The 14,491-nt window shown below is 33.3% G+C and overlaps 1 protein-coding gene across 1 annotated transcript in view; it reads left to right on the top strand.

Annotated features, from left to right (window-relative positions):
• The first annotated feature begins 5,158 nt into the window (after nucleotides 1-5,158).
• Nucleotides 5,159-14,491, top strand: part of LOC145679772 (uncharacterized) — a 28,521-nt gene continuing 19,188 nt past the window's right edge. The window contains exons 1-2 of the mRNA XM_081750328.1: nucleotides 5,159-5,319; nucleotides 11,788-11,925. Of these exons, the coding sequence (XP_081606454.1) occupies nucleotides 11,808-11,925 (118 nt within the window). The 5' untranslated portion in view covers nucleotides 5,159-5,319; nucleotides 11,788-11,807. The remainder of the gene's footprint in view (nucleotides 5,320-11,787; nucleotides 11,926-14,491) is intronic.

Genomic DNA, 14,491 nt, shown 5'->3' with positions numbered 1-14,491 from the left:
AAAAACATATATATATATAGTCAATCAAATAAGTAGTATGTTTGTATTTATTATAGTTATTTACTTTACTAGTTGGTTAAAAGTTAAGCCTTCAAGCTCTTTGTTCAACAACTTTATCGCATAGACCTATTAATTTTCTTTGGTACTACCACCTGCACTAGAAGCAGACAAAACGATCTCTGGAAAATTTTTACTCCATGGTTGAAGACGGTGTGTTCCCACTATGCATAATTAACATTTCGCCTAACACTTTATCAGCTGTCAATCACAGATAAAAATCAAATCCGCCATTTTAGGTGAAATGCCAATTCCCATTTAGCCTAATTCCCATTACGCCTAACGATCTTATCAGGAAGGAAATACCCCTTGATATGGGAGATATGACAGTATTTCTATAAATATACATAAATAAGTGACAGAAACTTATACAAAAGCCCATGTTGACAAAAGCAACGATTGTCTATTTCATATGTACACATCTATTTCATACAAAAAATAACTTACATCAAAGAAAATACTGCAACTACTAGAAGAAATTACTACGAAATTACTAGAACAACTTGTTGGCTACGCTTCGGAATGACTATATACTGATTCCTACATATGTATTGTGTTGTCTATTGTCATAAGTTGTTAATATGATTGTAGTAATTTCTTTGATGTAAGTTATTGTTTTGTATATTTGAAATATTTTATAGTTATTTGAAATAAATGCGACTTTTGTATGTAAGTTTCTATCTCTTTCTCTCTCTCTCTCTCTCTCTCTCACACACACACACACACACACACACACACACACACACACACATATATATATATATATATATATATATATATATATATATATATATATATATATATATATATATATATATATGGAAACACTGTCAGATCTTCTATATAGAGGGCATTTCTTTCCTGATAAGATCGTTAGGCGTAATGGGAATTAGGCTAAGTGAGAATTGGCATTTCACCTAAAATGGAGGATGTGATTTTTATCTGTGATTGATAGCTGATAAATTGTGACACAAAATAGGAATTAGGTCAAATGACGAGTAAATTGTTGAAGACAGTTCAGTGTAAACTAGGGACAAATTTAGTAAAAATATATCACAAAACTAGAGACAAATTTACTTTTTTTAAATGGAGAAAAGTATGATCTATAGAATTCCTTTTTTCTCGACTATAATAATAATTATTATTGACAATCAGAGGCAACACTTTTGACATATTAGTTGTGAACATATTGTGTTAATTTATTTAGGACGACTCTGCTTCCGTTAATATTTTTTAGTTCCATTCAATTGCATAATAATAATAATAATAATAATAATAATAATAATAATAATAATAATAATAATAATAATAATAATAATAATAATAATAATAATAAAGAACTATTTCATGGATTGCCACGAATTTTAGCCACAATGTACAGGGTCAAAAGTTTGGAATGGAGTTAGTTAATGGAAGTGATACCCAAACAGGAAGCAATATAAATCAAGTATTTCCGGTTTGATTGTTCATCACTCTACAGCCAAAACTGTAAAAGATAACGGGAAGCGGTTTCCTGCAATTGACTAAGTGTCTCAAGAACACATTTCATCACCATCCTCAACTCTCTTCTAAAACCGAAGTGACGGAAATCCACTACAACTTCCGGTTTCAATATTGATCTACTTAGAAAAAAATGATAAGGAGATGTGGATGCAGCTCTTACCTATTAATTTTTTTCTAGATACGGACGCGCAAATGTTACTTGGAATTTTGTTGCAACTATAATGTTGCAACCAGAGACGTTAGTCCCAGAAGAGGACATATGCAAGAAAGGAGATAATATCTTATTGATAAAAAGTAACAACGTTATCACATTGTACATTTCCCTACCCTCAGCAACAAGAGGACTTCTTGTTGCAAAAATATATTTTGAATGCTGTTCGACATGCCTAATGAGTGAAAGGGCAGTGATCATATGCTCTTTGGCTCTATAACTGACGTTTTATAAAATTTATGGCCCTGCTTATTTTTCTACTCTCTAAGACAATGAAAAGGGAATACACTAAAATTCTATGAATAATCAATAAAGGTCGATGTCTTGCTCCAAATTTGTATATTAATGCGTGCCTAGTAAGAATGTGCGGGAATTGGAGATATCAAGATTGGAGGGCAGATCATTAACAAGATCAGACATGCAGATAACATGGTTATTATAGATAGAAATGAAGAAGGACTACAGGAGATGATTGACCAAATAGTTGACACGGGGAAACTATATGGAATGGAAATCAACATCGAAAAATCGAAAGTCATGAGAATATCACGTGGAAATGCCCCTTTATGGGACAGAGTGGAACAAAGAGAACTTGAAGAGGTTAATAATTTCAAGTGTCTGGGGAGCATTTTGACAATAGAGGCTTACTGCACCAAAAAGATCAGGGCAAGGTTTACCATATCCAAAGAATCATTCAAGAAGAAAAGAACACTCATAAATTGCAGGCTTAATATTGGACTAAGATAGAAGTTGATCAGGTGTTATATATGGAGTATTGGACTATATGGTTCAGAAGCTTGTATAATACGGAAGTTAGAGAAGAAATATTTAGAGAGTTTCGAGATGTGGTGTTGGAGAAAGAGGGAGAAGATAAAATGGGCAAGGAGAGTAAGAAATGAGGATATTTTATAAAGAATAGGCGAGAAGAGAACGCTTTTACTCATCACCCTTCGTAGGAACGGCAATATTAGACACATCTTGGGAAGAAATTATCTTCTTCATACCACCATAGAAGGAAAGATGAAAGAAAAGCGAGAACTGGGAAGAAGATCACAACTGATCGATGATTTGAAAAATAGAAGAAAATATTAGGAGTTAAAAAAAGAGGAAGCTGAAGATTGAGAATCGTGGAAGAATTGTTTCCAGGCCTAAACCTAAATCTTAAAAAAAGAAGAAAAAAGCGGAAAACTGAAAGGCAGAATACTTATAATAATAATAATAATAATAATAATAATAATAATAATAATAATAATAATAATAATAATAATAATAATAATAATAATAATAATAATAATAAGGATGTAACCTAAAAGGAAAGTTGAACGATAATTAATAATCAAGAACTCAATCACGATTACTCTTCTTGTTGTAATCCAGAATGTATCGACTCAAAAAATATATCCTTTAATAGAAAAGTGACGGAACTTCAATATGGCTCTTATTGAGATATGATGTTGAAAATGACCCCAAGTTTTGTGTAAAAACATCGCAAGAGAAGGTGAACACCCTTCTTCCAAACAGCAATTGAGTAACTTGCCCGTTCCGGTTAACTGCAGCGGATTTTTGTGGGAAAGTGACATATCTCAGTTGAGTTCCAAAGATAGAGATATGTTATGTTTACGATGAGTGTTTCTCAATTTTAAAAACAGTAAAAAGGTAGCTCCTCAGAAGATGTAACATATTCTAAACTTGTAGCTGCTAATGAACATACATAACAAAGTTACAACACAATAAAGATTTGAGGAAAGTGAATATAGACAATGACAACATTTTAAAGGTGAAACTCGAATCAATAGAGCTCCATGTACACTAACTTCGTAGAACATTGCGAACGGAATAGTTTTCCAACTAATACGATTCATTTCTCACATCAAAATATTTGAAACATACAAACCAAAGAATATCACAGGAGATTAAACAAAATAATATGGAAGAATCATGCCAGAAAGAAAGAGTGACATGAAAGTTACTAAAATCAAATCTGCTTACCAGTATTCGACATATTCAAGTGGAAGCTGGTGGCAATAGCCGAGTGCTCTGAAATTAATTAATTAAATTAATAAATACAAAAATATATTAAAAAAATAAGAAAGTGGTCTCAGGTGTTCGGTCTCGGATCGCAAAGGCCAATCCATCATGGGTTTAAGTCCTACAGAAAAGTATTGTCATTTTAACTATACTCCTGCATTCGTGTTTCTGTCGGTCTGTATTTCGCAGAGTATAGAAAAACATTAAATAAGAAATAATGCAGAGAACACGGTGGTATTTGGGACAAAGTGTTTTTTTGAACTTCCGTGCGATAGCTCAGGATTCAAATTTTACTCACACGAATTATTATTATTATTTTACCTTTGGTATTGCTATTCCAGAAAACCATTATTGGAAATAATATATAGCGTTACAAGCAGACAAGGTATTGTCACATACAAACATGAAACAAATAATGTCATATTATAGTAATACTTATGTAATTAATAATATAATAAGTAGCTTTACTTTTTTGTTGTAGAAAAGTTTTATGCAGCCATAAAACTTACATACTATTGTATTTAGTGATTTTCGCCTCATATCAATATAACTTACTATATGCTCTTATCGACCATTAACTTACTCTTATATCATATTGCATATGTTTTTATTTTTATTTAATTAATTATGGCGAAATGGTTTGTTAGTAGCTAGTCAGGAATTATATTTTTGGTAATTAAATACTTCAGAAAAAGAAATACTTCAGTTTCTTCATTCAACACTTGTCTAAACATCATCTGTTATTTTATGCAGAAAAACGACCCAATTCAAAATCAAATTTTAAATTTACTGCTGTACTAACATTTCAGAAAAAATTATGTCGGAGACAAGCACATCTCCCAAGTACAAAAACTATGAAAAAAGCTAGAAGTTAAAAATTATTCTTGACTTCTTTACAGAACCATGTTTTCGGTACAAATATTCAAATCACTCTCCTCAAAGACGATCTTGAGTTGTATTATTGTTCTATTAAAGGAGCGATATACGTATATACACAACCAGGCCTATGCACTCTATTTGCTCTCTCTATAAAACCAGCAACAATTCGTTATGGTGACAAGACAGCCAAGAATCATCTATCTCACACGCTAATTTCTTTCAATACGAACGCATTGTGTTTGCTTACTAGAAGATAGCAATTAAACAAAGTAAACAGAGATGTGATACCTCCTTCTGAATGAAAGAGTGGAACCACACCTTCTAGTTTGCGAAGTGCATGTGTGTGTATCTAACTGGACAGTCCAGTTATGATTGCCACAATTAAAACAAGGGAAAGAGACTACAACGTCTCCTTTACGTGTTGGAAGCCACTCTTGATGACCCGGTCTTTGTTTGTCCTGTATTTCCAAGCTCATTATCGTCTCTCGCTGCAAAGGAAAGAAAAGAAAAAAGCGAAGAAGATTTTAAGCATAGATAACGGTATGCCACAGTTTTACGTGAGGATTCACCCAAACAAGCTGCCCAACATATTTTTTCCTCATCGGATGTAAAGAAGAAGGAGATTTCTTCTTGGTTTTACCGTAAGTACATTATTAACTCCACCCTTGAACATCAGTGATCTATTTTTAATTAAACGTAACAAACAGAAAGCATCGTAAAGAATTAATAACTTGTAATCATATTGATTGTCAATTAACACTAAGCTCTCTTGCATAATTATTTGTAATTGAAGATTCTTTCGGGAATGAATTTATGAATTTATGTTTTTATCCTTTACACTGTGGCTTAGTGGTAAGGCGCTCATCTGTGCTGAATGAGATTTCTGGTTCGATCCTATTTCATGTAAGCTTATGCTTAGAACTTCCAGATTTTTAGACTAATGAACCGGAACACCTATAAAAAGTTACACTAGGAACTTGAATACCCTATGAAAATTTACAGTACGATATAGTGTATTCTCTGGATTCTTCCATTTTATTCCTGTTCCCCATTCGCTTAATCCTTTTATTAACATTTGATTCATTCGTCCTCTATTAATTGTATTCATTTATTATTCAAAAACTTACACTTCTCATCCACTTTCTTTAGTTTATAGAACATAACAATGAGAAGTTAACCTAATATTGTACTTACATCTTGATTTATGTATTAAAGCTAATTGCGGAGGTCGCGATGGCTCAGCGGTAGAGCGTTCACCTCTGCTGCATGAGGTCCTAGGTTTGATACCAGCTCGCGCCAAATGAGCCTTTGTTTGGACAAACACCATGTCCGTGGGTTTCCTCGGGATTCTCCCATTTCCTCCCACTTTCTTCATTCCACCATTTCATTCCTCATCATCACTATTTGCTTTAGTCTAGGTGGCATAAAAGTGGGACGTAAAATTTAAAGATTTCATTTTTAATGGTAATTGCTTATTTGCGAGATAAATTAAAGTTAACTTCTGCCATTATTTGAGCATTTAAATTTACCGCGATCTTCTATAATGTCATAAGATTAGTAGGCAATTAGGTATAGCGATGATGAAAATAAAATGTTAAAGAAGTAGCAGTATCATATGTGTACCACATGAAGGAGTTTGGTTTGAGTTGGATAATATTTTCTCAATTATTATGAAAAACCGAAAGTGGTAGTGTGTGGATACATGCCACTTCCAATTTTACTACAGAGATTAGAGTGAAGATGAAATATATTCTTGGCATGCTTTATTGATTATAGATAACCATTTCTCTCTATCTATTACCGTTCTTACTCTAAGGCGATCAAAGTTGAAACCAGAAGTGGTTGGTTTCTGCCATTTTCTGTTGGAATAGAGGGTTAAGAAAAAAGATGGTACCAATTCTTAGAGCGCTAAATCAGTTCCAAAGAACAATTTCAATTCTAATGAAAAAAGAAGCAGACTATGATTGCTATATAGTACTTTTAATCGCTTATTTTGTAACAAATAAATTAGTCGCAGAGAACAATATGTGATCACTGGATATATTGCCTCTAGGTGTAACAATCTCGGTTCATTTAAATACCCAATAAGCACTAAGCGACGAAACCTGCTTGCTAAAAATTGTTCTGGAATTCATTCAATTGCTGCAATAATCTTGTAGCTGTTACATTATGAAGATGAAATATCTAATTGTCGTAAACATATTTTTTTTCTTATTTAGCCTTGTAGAAATAACAATTCAACAAAACAAAATATCACAAATGTTTCTGGTTGAGCAACTTTCCTTGTATACCGGTACCATTTTTCTGGAGTTTTTTCCCTCTACAGTTGAGAGATAGGGGGATTTTTTAATAATGCCATTTTCTTCGTGGTCATTTTCTCGAGATTGTTTCTTCCGGGCTTTTTCCCTAAATCCACATTCAAAACATGCATTTGTGTATACGCATATGCAGCCCTGCCCACGGCGAGCAGATAGTGGAAACTCTCCTCGTGAACGCTCACGAGCATTCTACGGGCAAATACCATTGTTCGTGTTTCGTGGATCTTCGGGTTTCGTCCTTAGAGGAGCGGAAGTGTTGTCAACCTTGGCGGTAATCACTAGCTTACCAAAAAAAAAAAAAAAAAAAGTATGTATGGTAACTGATTGCCATTTAGTGTAAAGTGTTTTTTTTACAATGTGGTAACCGTTAACTATAGACAATACAAACTTGTAACAGCAATCAAATGATAAACTATGTACGTTCCTTTTCTTCTTTTTTCTTTCCTTTTGTTAAAGAAGGATGTGGGTTTGTTATATCCGAGTGTGGGTTTGTTATATTATGTTGTTTCGCTTTTTAGGAAAAGAGATAATCTGTTTATACGAAAAAAAAAAAAAAACTGTAGCACTTGTTTGTAATTATCTAAGTATTATCACCAGAAAATTAGCTTATGCATGTATGTGTGTACGAATAGGCTTAGCAAGGGGTTGGTTGTGGAGATTAGAAGCCACTATTACACTATCAATAGGAAGAATTGTATTTCTTACTCCACTTTTAAAGTTACTTTGATCGCAAAGAATCAAACAAAATATTAAGAGAGCCAAAGAGATTTTCCATTTTTAAGAGTGACCGTTAGTGACTGCAATTAGTTTTTTTTTTTTTTTTTTTTTTTAACAAGGAGTGTCTTTTTAATAAGGAAAAATGTATTGTCCCTGGCTGGTTGCTTGCCGGTGGCTTGTTAAAAGTGAAAAAGAATGTTAAATCATTTTAACGACCGAAGCTACATGCTTGTCTTTCTTCGATAGTTACTGACTGATTTTGAAAGTCACAATGTTGTACGCCTACTGTAATAGCGTAGGTCTACTGTAATAGCGTAAATTCGGAAGGAAACGTTCCAACTGAATGATACGAACAATTATTCCCAATGTCTTGAACATGAAACGTGGGTTGCACGGATAACGCTTAAAGTAGGCTGGACTGCACTGGAATTTCCTTCCGGCAAATTAGTGTTTGGTCGGAACTCAGTTCTTCTGTGTAATTGTCTCTTAACAACATTTGAACATTTCTTTTAGATAATAATAACTAACTAACTCTATGGCCTATGGAACCCGAAGGTTCAATGCCGCGTTTACAAAATATTTCCACTAACTTCTGTCCTTAGCCAACTGGATCCAGTTTCTACTCTGTACTCTTATTTCTGCAAGATCCATCTTAATATTGTCTTCCCAGTGGTCTTCTTCCATTTGGGTTTTCAGTTAAAATTATGAAAGCGTTTCTAATTTCTTCCATTCTGGCTATATGGCCTGCCCACCTGAGCCTTCTACACTTAATAACCCTAATAATGTTAGGTGAGCGGTATAAACTATGCAATTCCTAGTTATGAATTTCCTCCAATCCCCATTTTCATCCCTCTTTGGTCCGAATAATAATAATAATAATAATAATAATAATAATAATACGCATTGTTATTATTATTATTATTATTATTATTATTATTATTATTATTATTATTATTATTATTATTATTATTATTATTATTATTATTATTATTATTATTAATATTATTATTTTCAACCTCCCGTCGTTTTCCTATCAATCTAGCAACGAAAGGCGTTTACAACTTAGCAAACGTGAAGCGAGTGACAAGTTACAGACCGAATGCTAATGTAATACAACGTCACGAATTGTGTAAGCAAGCTAAAAAGGTCTGAAACAATTCGTTTCCGATTTTTGCAGTCGTTTTTACGTCTGTAAGATGACATGTTTAATATTAGTTTCTTTCTTGTTCATTTGTTAGTTACTTCAACGCTAACTGTAACCTCTATCATGCGTCTTCCTCGACCAAAAAACGTACCAATTTTATTTCCTGCAGTGTTTTCGCGTCACTGCTTTCGAAATGGGGAGGGGGAGAGCACACCTGCACATTTCACGCTTGCGTCTGCTCAATGCTTATCATCGTGCGAATTTCTGGCCAGGCTTGGCCATAGGTTTTTTGCCATCATGTGTGGTTGGCAACACTTATCGGATGCAGTGGAAGAAGCGAAGCTAGCAGCACCTGTGCTCACCTGTTTTTATCTTCGCTCGTGCTCGCTCACGCTTTGGCTCCGGGAGCCAATTCATGGATAGGCCTGCGCATATGTATTTTAAAAAATCCGGGCTTTGTTTATCATTCTCTCCCCTTTAAGCCTAAAGTGCAAAATGACACACAATTAACGTTAAAAGTTTCAATAGATTTATTACAGTTATGTTTATATCTCCAGTAGGGGTGACTCTTGACGGAAATAACATCGGCAACTTTCAGCTCTACAAGCTAAAGAAAGGCAGCTTGTGCAATGTCCTGATTCCATGATCTGCAACCACTTTCTTTATGTTGACTGGAAGACTCGCCATGAAATTGACATCAGCTATGAAAATAATAATAATAATAATAATTTTTAGACTTCCAAACTTTGCTATGCATGAAGATCAGGTCTTACCGAACGTCTGTGTCTGTTCGTCCATTTGTAGACAGATATAAGAGAACAAGGAGTAAGAGATTTCGCGAGACGGTTTATTGGAATCGATTCAGATTTCCAACAATCGGATCCATGTCACCCGTTAAACTCCTATTCAAATTGGAAGATGTTAGAATTGGAAGTTGGTAGAAAGAACAGTTTCCGGTTTTAGTGTCGATTGTCACAGAGAAAAAATAATAAGAGATAGAGTTTCTAGTAATTGATTCAGCATTCCAAGATTAACATCTATTTCCTCCCTTATCACTCTATTTATACTGAAACTTGTAGAAATTAACGATTTCAAGTTTCAACGTTGATCACCATGGCACAAATACGGTAACAGACAGCGATGATCGGTTTCTTGGTATCCAGTTAGCATCTGAAGAAAATATACCATTTTCATCCTCACCTTTCTACTAAAGCCGGAAGTGGGAGAAATTCACTACTGTTTCTGGTTTCAATGTTGATCACCACAGAGCAAAAGCAGTAACAGGTGGCGGGAAGCGGGTTTTCAGAATCAATTCAGTGTCCCAGCGGTAGCTTCCAGTTTCTAAATAAATCCTCTATTTAAACTGGAAGTTAATCCTCAATTAATTATTTCCGGTTTAAACGTTGATTAACATAGAGCAAAATCGGTAAGATATAGCGAGAAGCAGTTTTTAGGAATCAATTCTGAGTCACAATAATAGATTCCATTTCCTCCATTAACTATCTATTCAAATTGGAAGTGGTGAATATTATCAATTTCCGATTTATTCGTCAGAGTGGAAAAGCGTTAATAGATGCCGACAAGTAGTTTTCTTATACGTATTCAGAATCGTAAGAATATCTTTCATCTCTGTCCTTATTTCTGTATTGCCGAAACAACATAGGCACTTCCAGTGTTAACATTAATCTCCTTTGAGCAAAAGCAGTAAAACATAGTGAGTAATGACTTTTAATATGGATTCAGCTTCCGAAGAACAAGGTTCTATCTTTGATCTTATTCCTCTATTGGAACGAGTAGTTATAGATGTACTACTTCAAGTTTGAGTACCGAATTCGAATAATTTAGAGATCTACCATTGTTTCACATTGCGAAATGAAACTACTCACTTTTTAAAGTTTACTTTTCGTATCTTTGTAGTTTCCATACAAAGCTGCAGAATAACTCAACAGCGTGTGAACCTGATTTTTTACTTCACATATTATGACGCACCGAAGTTAAAGAGTACCTCTTTGCGGTAAAGTGACTAATGGGCGTGCTTTCTGTGTGTTTAGTAGTGGTTTCGATCCCTGGAAAGAGCACTTGCCTCCGATATAAACCCAAGTGGTAAATCGTATGTGCCTTAAGTATTGGATCCTACCTGATATAGCCCCATTGCTCAAAAGAAACATTAAACTCCATTATCAAAATCAGATCAAATAAAAGTTATAAGAAACGAAACCTATTGCTCAAGTATATCTAAACCACTATCCAAGTTTTTAACAGGTTTAGAACCTGCACTGAAGGCAAATGCGCAAAAGTAGAAATACAAAATAGAAACTGGATTCAGTTGGCTAGAGAAGTCAATGGAGAGCATTTATTAAGATGACATTAAACCTCTGAGTTCCATATGCCATAGAGTTAGTTAGTAAGAGATCTCGAACATTTATGTGAACATTGACTCTGTGATCAAGAAAAGCATTATCAATTCTCTCACTAACATTGTAAAAAATGATTGTTTTTAATATTTTTTAAAGTATCGATTGCTTTTACTTCTGACGATAAACTGCATTGATTTTTTTTTGTTTAATCGGATTTTTGTGTTAATTTTCCAAACAACTATGGGCCACTGCAAGGAGCTATGCAGGTCACTTCTCTCCTGCGGGCCATGCGTTGAAGACCCCTGGTCTATAATGTGACTCTGTGCTTGCTATTACTTCACGTTGATGTTTGAGGCTGTATGAGAAAAGAAAATTCGCAAGTCTCTTCTACTGACAGAATCTATCTAGTATGATTGCCGAAAACTTACTGTACTATATTCCCAAGATCTAATCTTTCTTAAATTTTATCTTCCAAGATCTAATCTTTCTTAAATTTTATCTTCTAACGGCCACATATATATTCTCTCTTGTTTCCCTTAAATTATAAATGGCCTTTTTCTTTCTATTTTAAAGGAAACGAAAGCTTGGTAATTATGAAACGCTGGAAGGAACTTCAAGTTCTGACTGTTCTACTTCTTATGATTTTGTGCACGCGATCTGAAAGCAAAGGAGAGCAGGAAATATATGATATAGTAACAGTAGACAATGGAGGTATGTATCTTAAATCTCAAGTTGTTAACGTACTATATATATGGATATACTAGTATTAGTATTGAGTACTTTTATTTTTAACAAAAATGTTCGACACGGGGGACTCGGATTCGATTCCCGGTGAGAGTTCATGTCATTCGGACTTCTATCCAACCAACCAACCAAGTTCTGCGAGTTCTGGTATTTAATATAAAAAATAAATTAACTCTAAATTTTGTTTTAAATCAAATATTGAGTCTCCATCCATCTTGACTCTGGAATTACATGCCAATATATGCCAATTAGTGTCTGATGAAGATAACGTTACGTTATTGAAACTGTTGCGACTTATTTTTGTTTTAATAAAGAAGTACATACTCTGGTCAGAAAAATATGAATTAAATTAACGAATATTGAGGTTGTTCCACATGATCAGCGGATCAATACCAACTTGACTTACTGAGCTGCGATTAATTTGTCATCTGTGTATTTTCTTAAAGTATGTGAAGTTAAAAAAAAACTAACCCATCCGTCAGTCAGTCTGTCTACAGGTAATAGAAGAAAAAGGTAAGGCATAATGTTAAAGGGTTTTCTAGTATGGATTTGGAGTCCGAAGAAAAGGATACATTTGTACCCCTAACCGGAAGTGATAGAACTGTCGCTTTGTGATTAAATATTAGATTCCCGTAGTTTGGAGCTCTATCATAATTTCACAATATGAAAGATAATTCTTTTTTCTTTGAGGTAAGCTGGAATGTTAATGAATTAATTTTACTGATTTTTTCTTCAAGTTTATTTGAATGTCTGTTATTTTCTCAAAATGAATTTTTATTACAGAAATTTAATATGTAACATTTTTTTAAATTTATTTATTTCCATGCCTGGTTACAGTTTTCCATCATTATATGGTAATACACTTTAAATACTTATATAATACAATAATAATATGATAATAAAATACATGTTTTATACTTTAAAATACATATAACACGATATACAACTCATTTCTTTAGAATGAAAATTTTGTCTATATTGATGATGTCTATCGCTGGGTGCCCTTGTGACATCTTATTATACAATGAATATATTTTTCTGACAGGCGATACATCCAATGCAATAGTCCTTTGCACTGAAACTAATAATATGCCATTATGGGGTCTCTTGAATCTATTGCACTATGAATTATTTTATGTAAGAAGGATAAAATGAAATGAGATATCCTCCCTTCAAGTGATTGTAATGAATATTTGCTCTGAAGATCTTCATTCTTCTCAAGTTTCGGATATATCCCTGTTTCTTTATATGGCAAAAAGCGTAGAAATATAATTTGAATGTTTTTCGACTTTGTTTATATAGATATTTCTTACTATTAGAACCCCATATTATATCGCTGTATATTCCACCTTAGATTTTACATAGGCAGTATCTAGTGTTTTGAGGAAATTAGACTTAGAAAAATCACTTCCTAATCTAATCACAAAGCCCAAGTTCCTAAAAGCTTCATCAACTACTCTGTTGACATGTATATATATATATATATATATATATATATATATATATATATATATATATATATATATATATATATATATATATATAATTTCATATCACAAAATTCAATTTTCACGAAGATAGGGGCATTTAACTAGATTTGAATAAAGGATCACTAAAATCATATGATTGAAGTTCCAATTCATTGACAAAGATAACAGAAAAAATAATTCTCCATATAAAAACAATCGACTACAAAATAACGATGGTGCACGTATTCAACAAATGTCAATGTACCTATGTTTACACTAGTGAATTAATTAGCCAAATGATTGCACTATTTTAAACTTTTTTGTCTGCCACATGGATGATAGCAGATCTTTTTAAAGTAAATTGACTCTCCTGAACATGAAAATTACAATAAAATGTTCTATAAATATTCCATTAAGCCTTGTTTCCATATTGTCAAATTAAACGAAACAATACCTGGTCAAGGCTATGTGACAAAAATGTATAAAAACACAAACACGTAACAGTTTCAATACACTAACTATGTCTTCATCAGACTATGACTTCATAACAAGAGAAGGAGTGGAAATTTCCCATTCAGTCCTAGGTAATATCGCAATGATCTTTAAATCTTAATCTATTATAACCAATCACATCTAGTAACACAGACATTCTTCAGTGTATTTCCCTAATGTCTATGGAGTGTGCCACAGGTATTGAGGGTTTAGTGTTTCCGTTGTGTAATAATATGGCTTTAAGATTTCGTTTTGGAGAGTCGATAAAAAAGCTTCCATTATTAAGGGATGTGTTGTAAACCTACCTTGTAACTCGTGTAAATCAAGTATATATGTACAATAACAGAGGGAATTTTCCATGACATAATAACTAGAAAAAATTTCATAGCTGCTCCTGAAAATTGAAATTATAATGTTGGGACTCAGTAAATTCTACTCCTTCGGCTTTGATCCAAGAAACTCAACATTATATCTACTGGTATTCAGATCTCTCATCAAGTCGTTCAGTCTGGTTTGATTAACTAGGAAGGGTTTCTTTTTAGGTTCTGGAATATGTTTTAAGTCAAAAGACA

Source organism: Thermobia domestica, chromosome 2 (genome assembly GCF_964235325.1).
Source record: "Thermobia domestica chromosome 2, izTheDome1.hap1.1, whole genome shotgun sequence".
Lineage (NCBI taxonomy): Eukaryota > Metazoa > Arthropoda > Insecta > Zygentoma > Lepismatidae > Thermobia > Thermobia domestica.
This window is presented reverse-complemented; position numbering and strand designations above follow the sequence as displayed.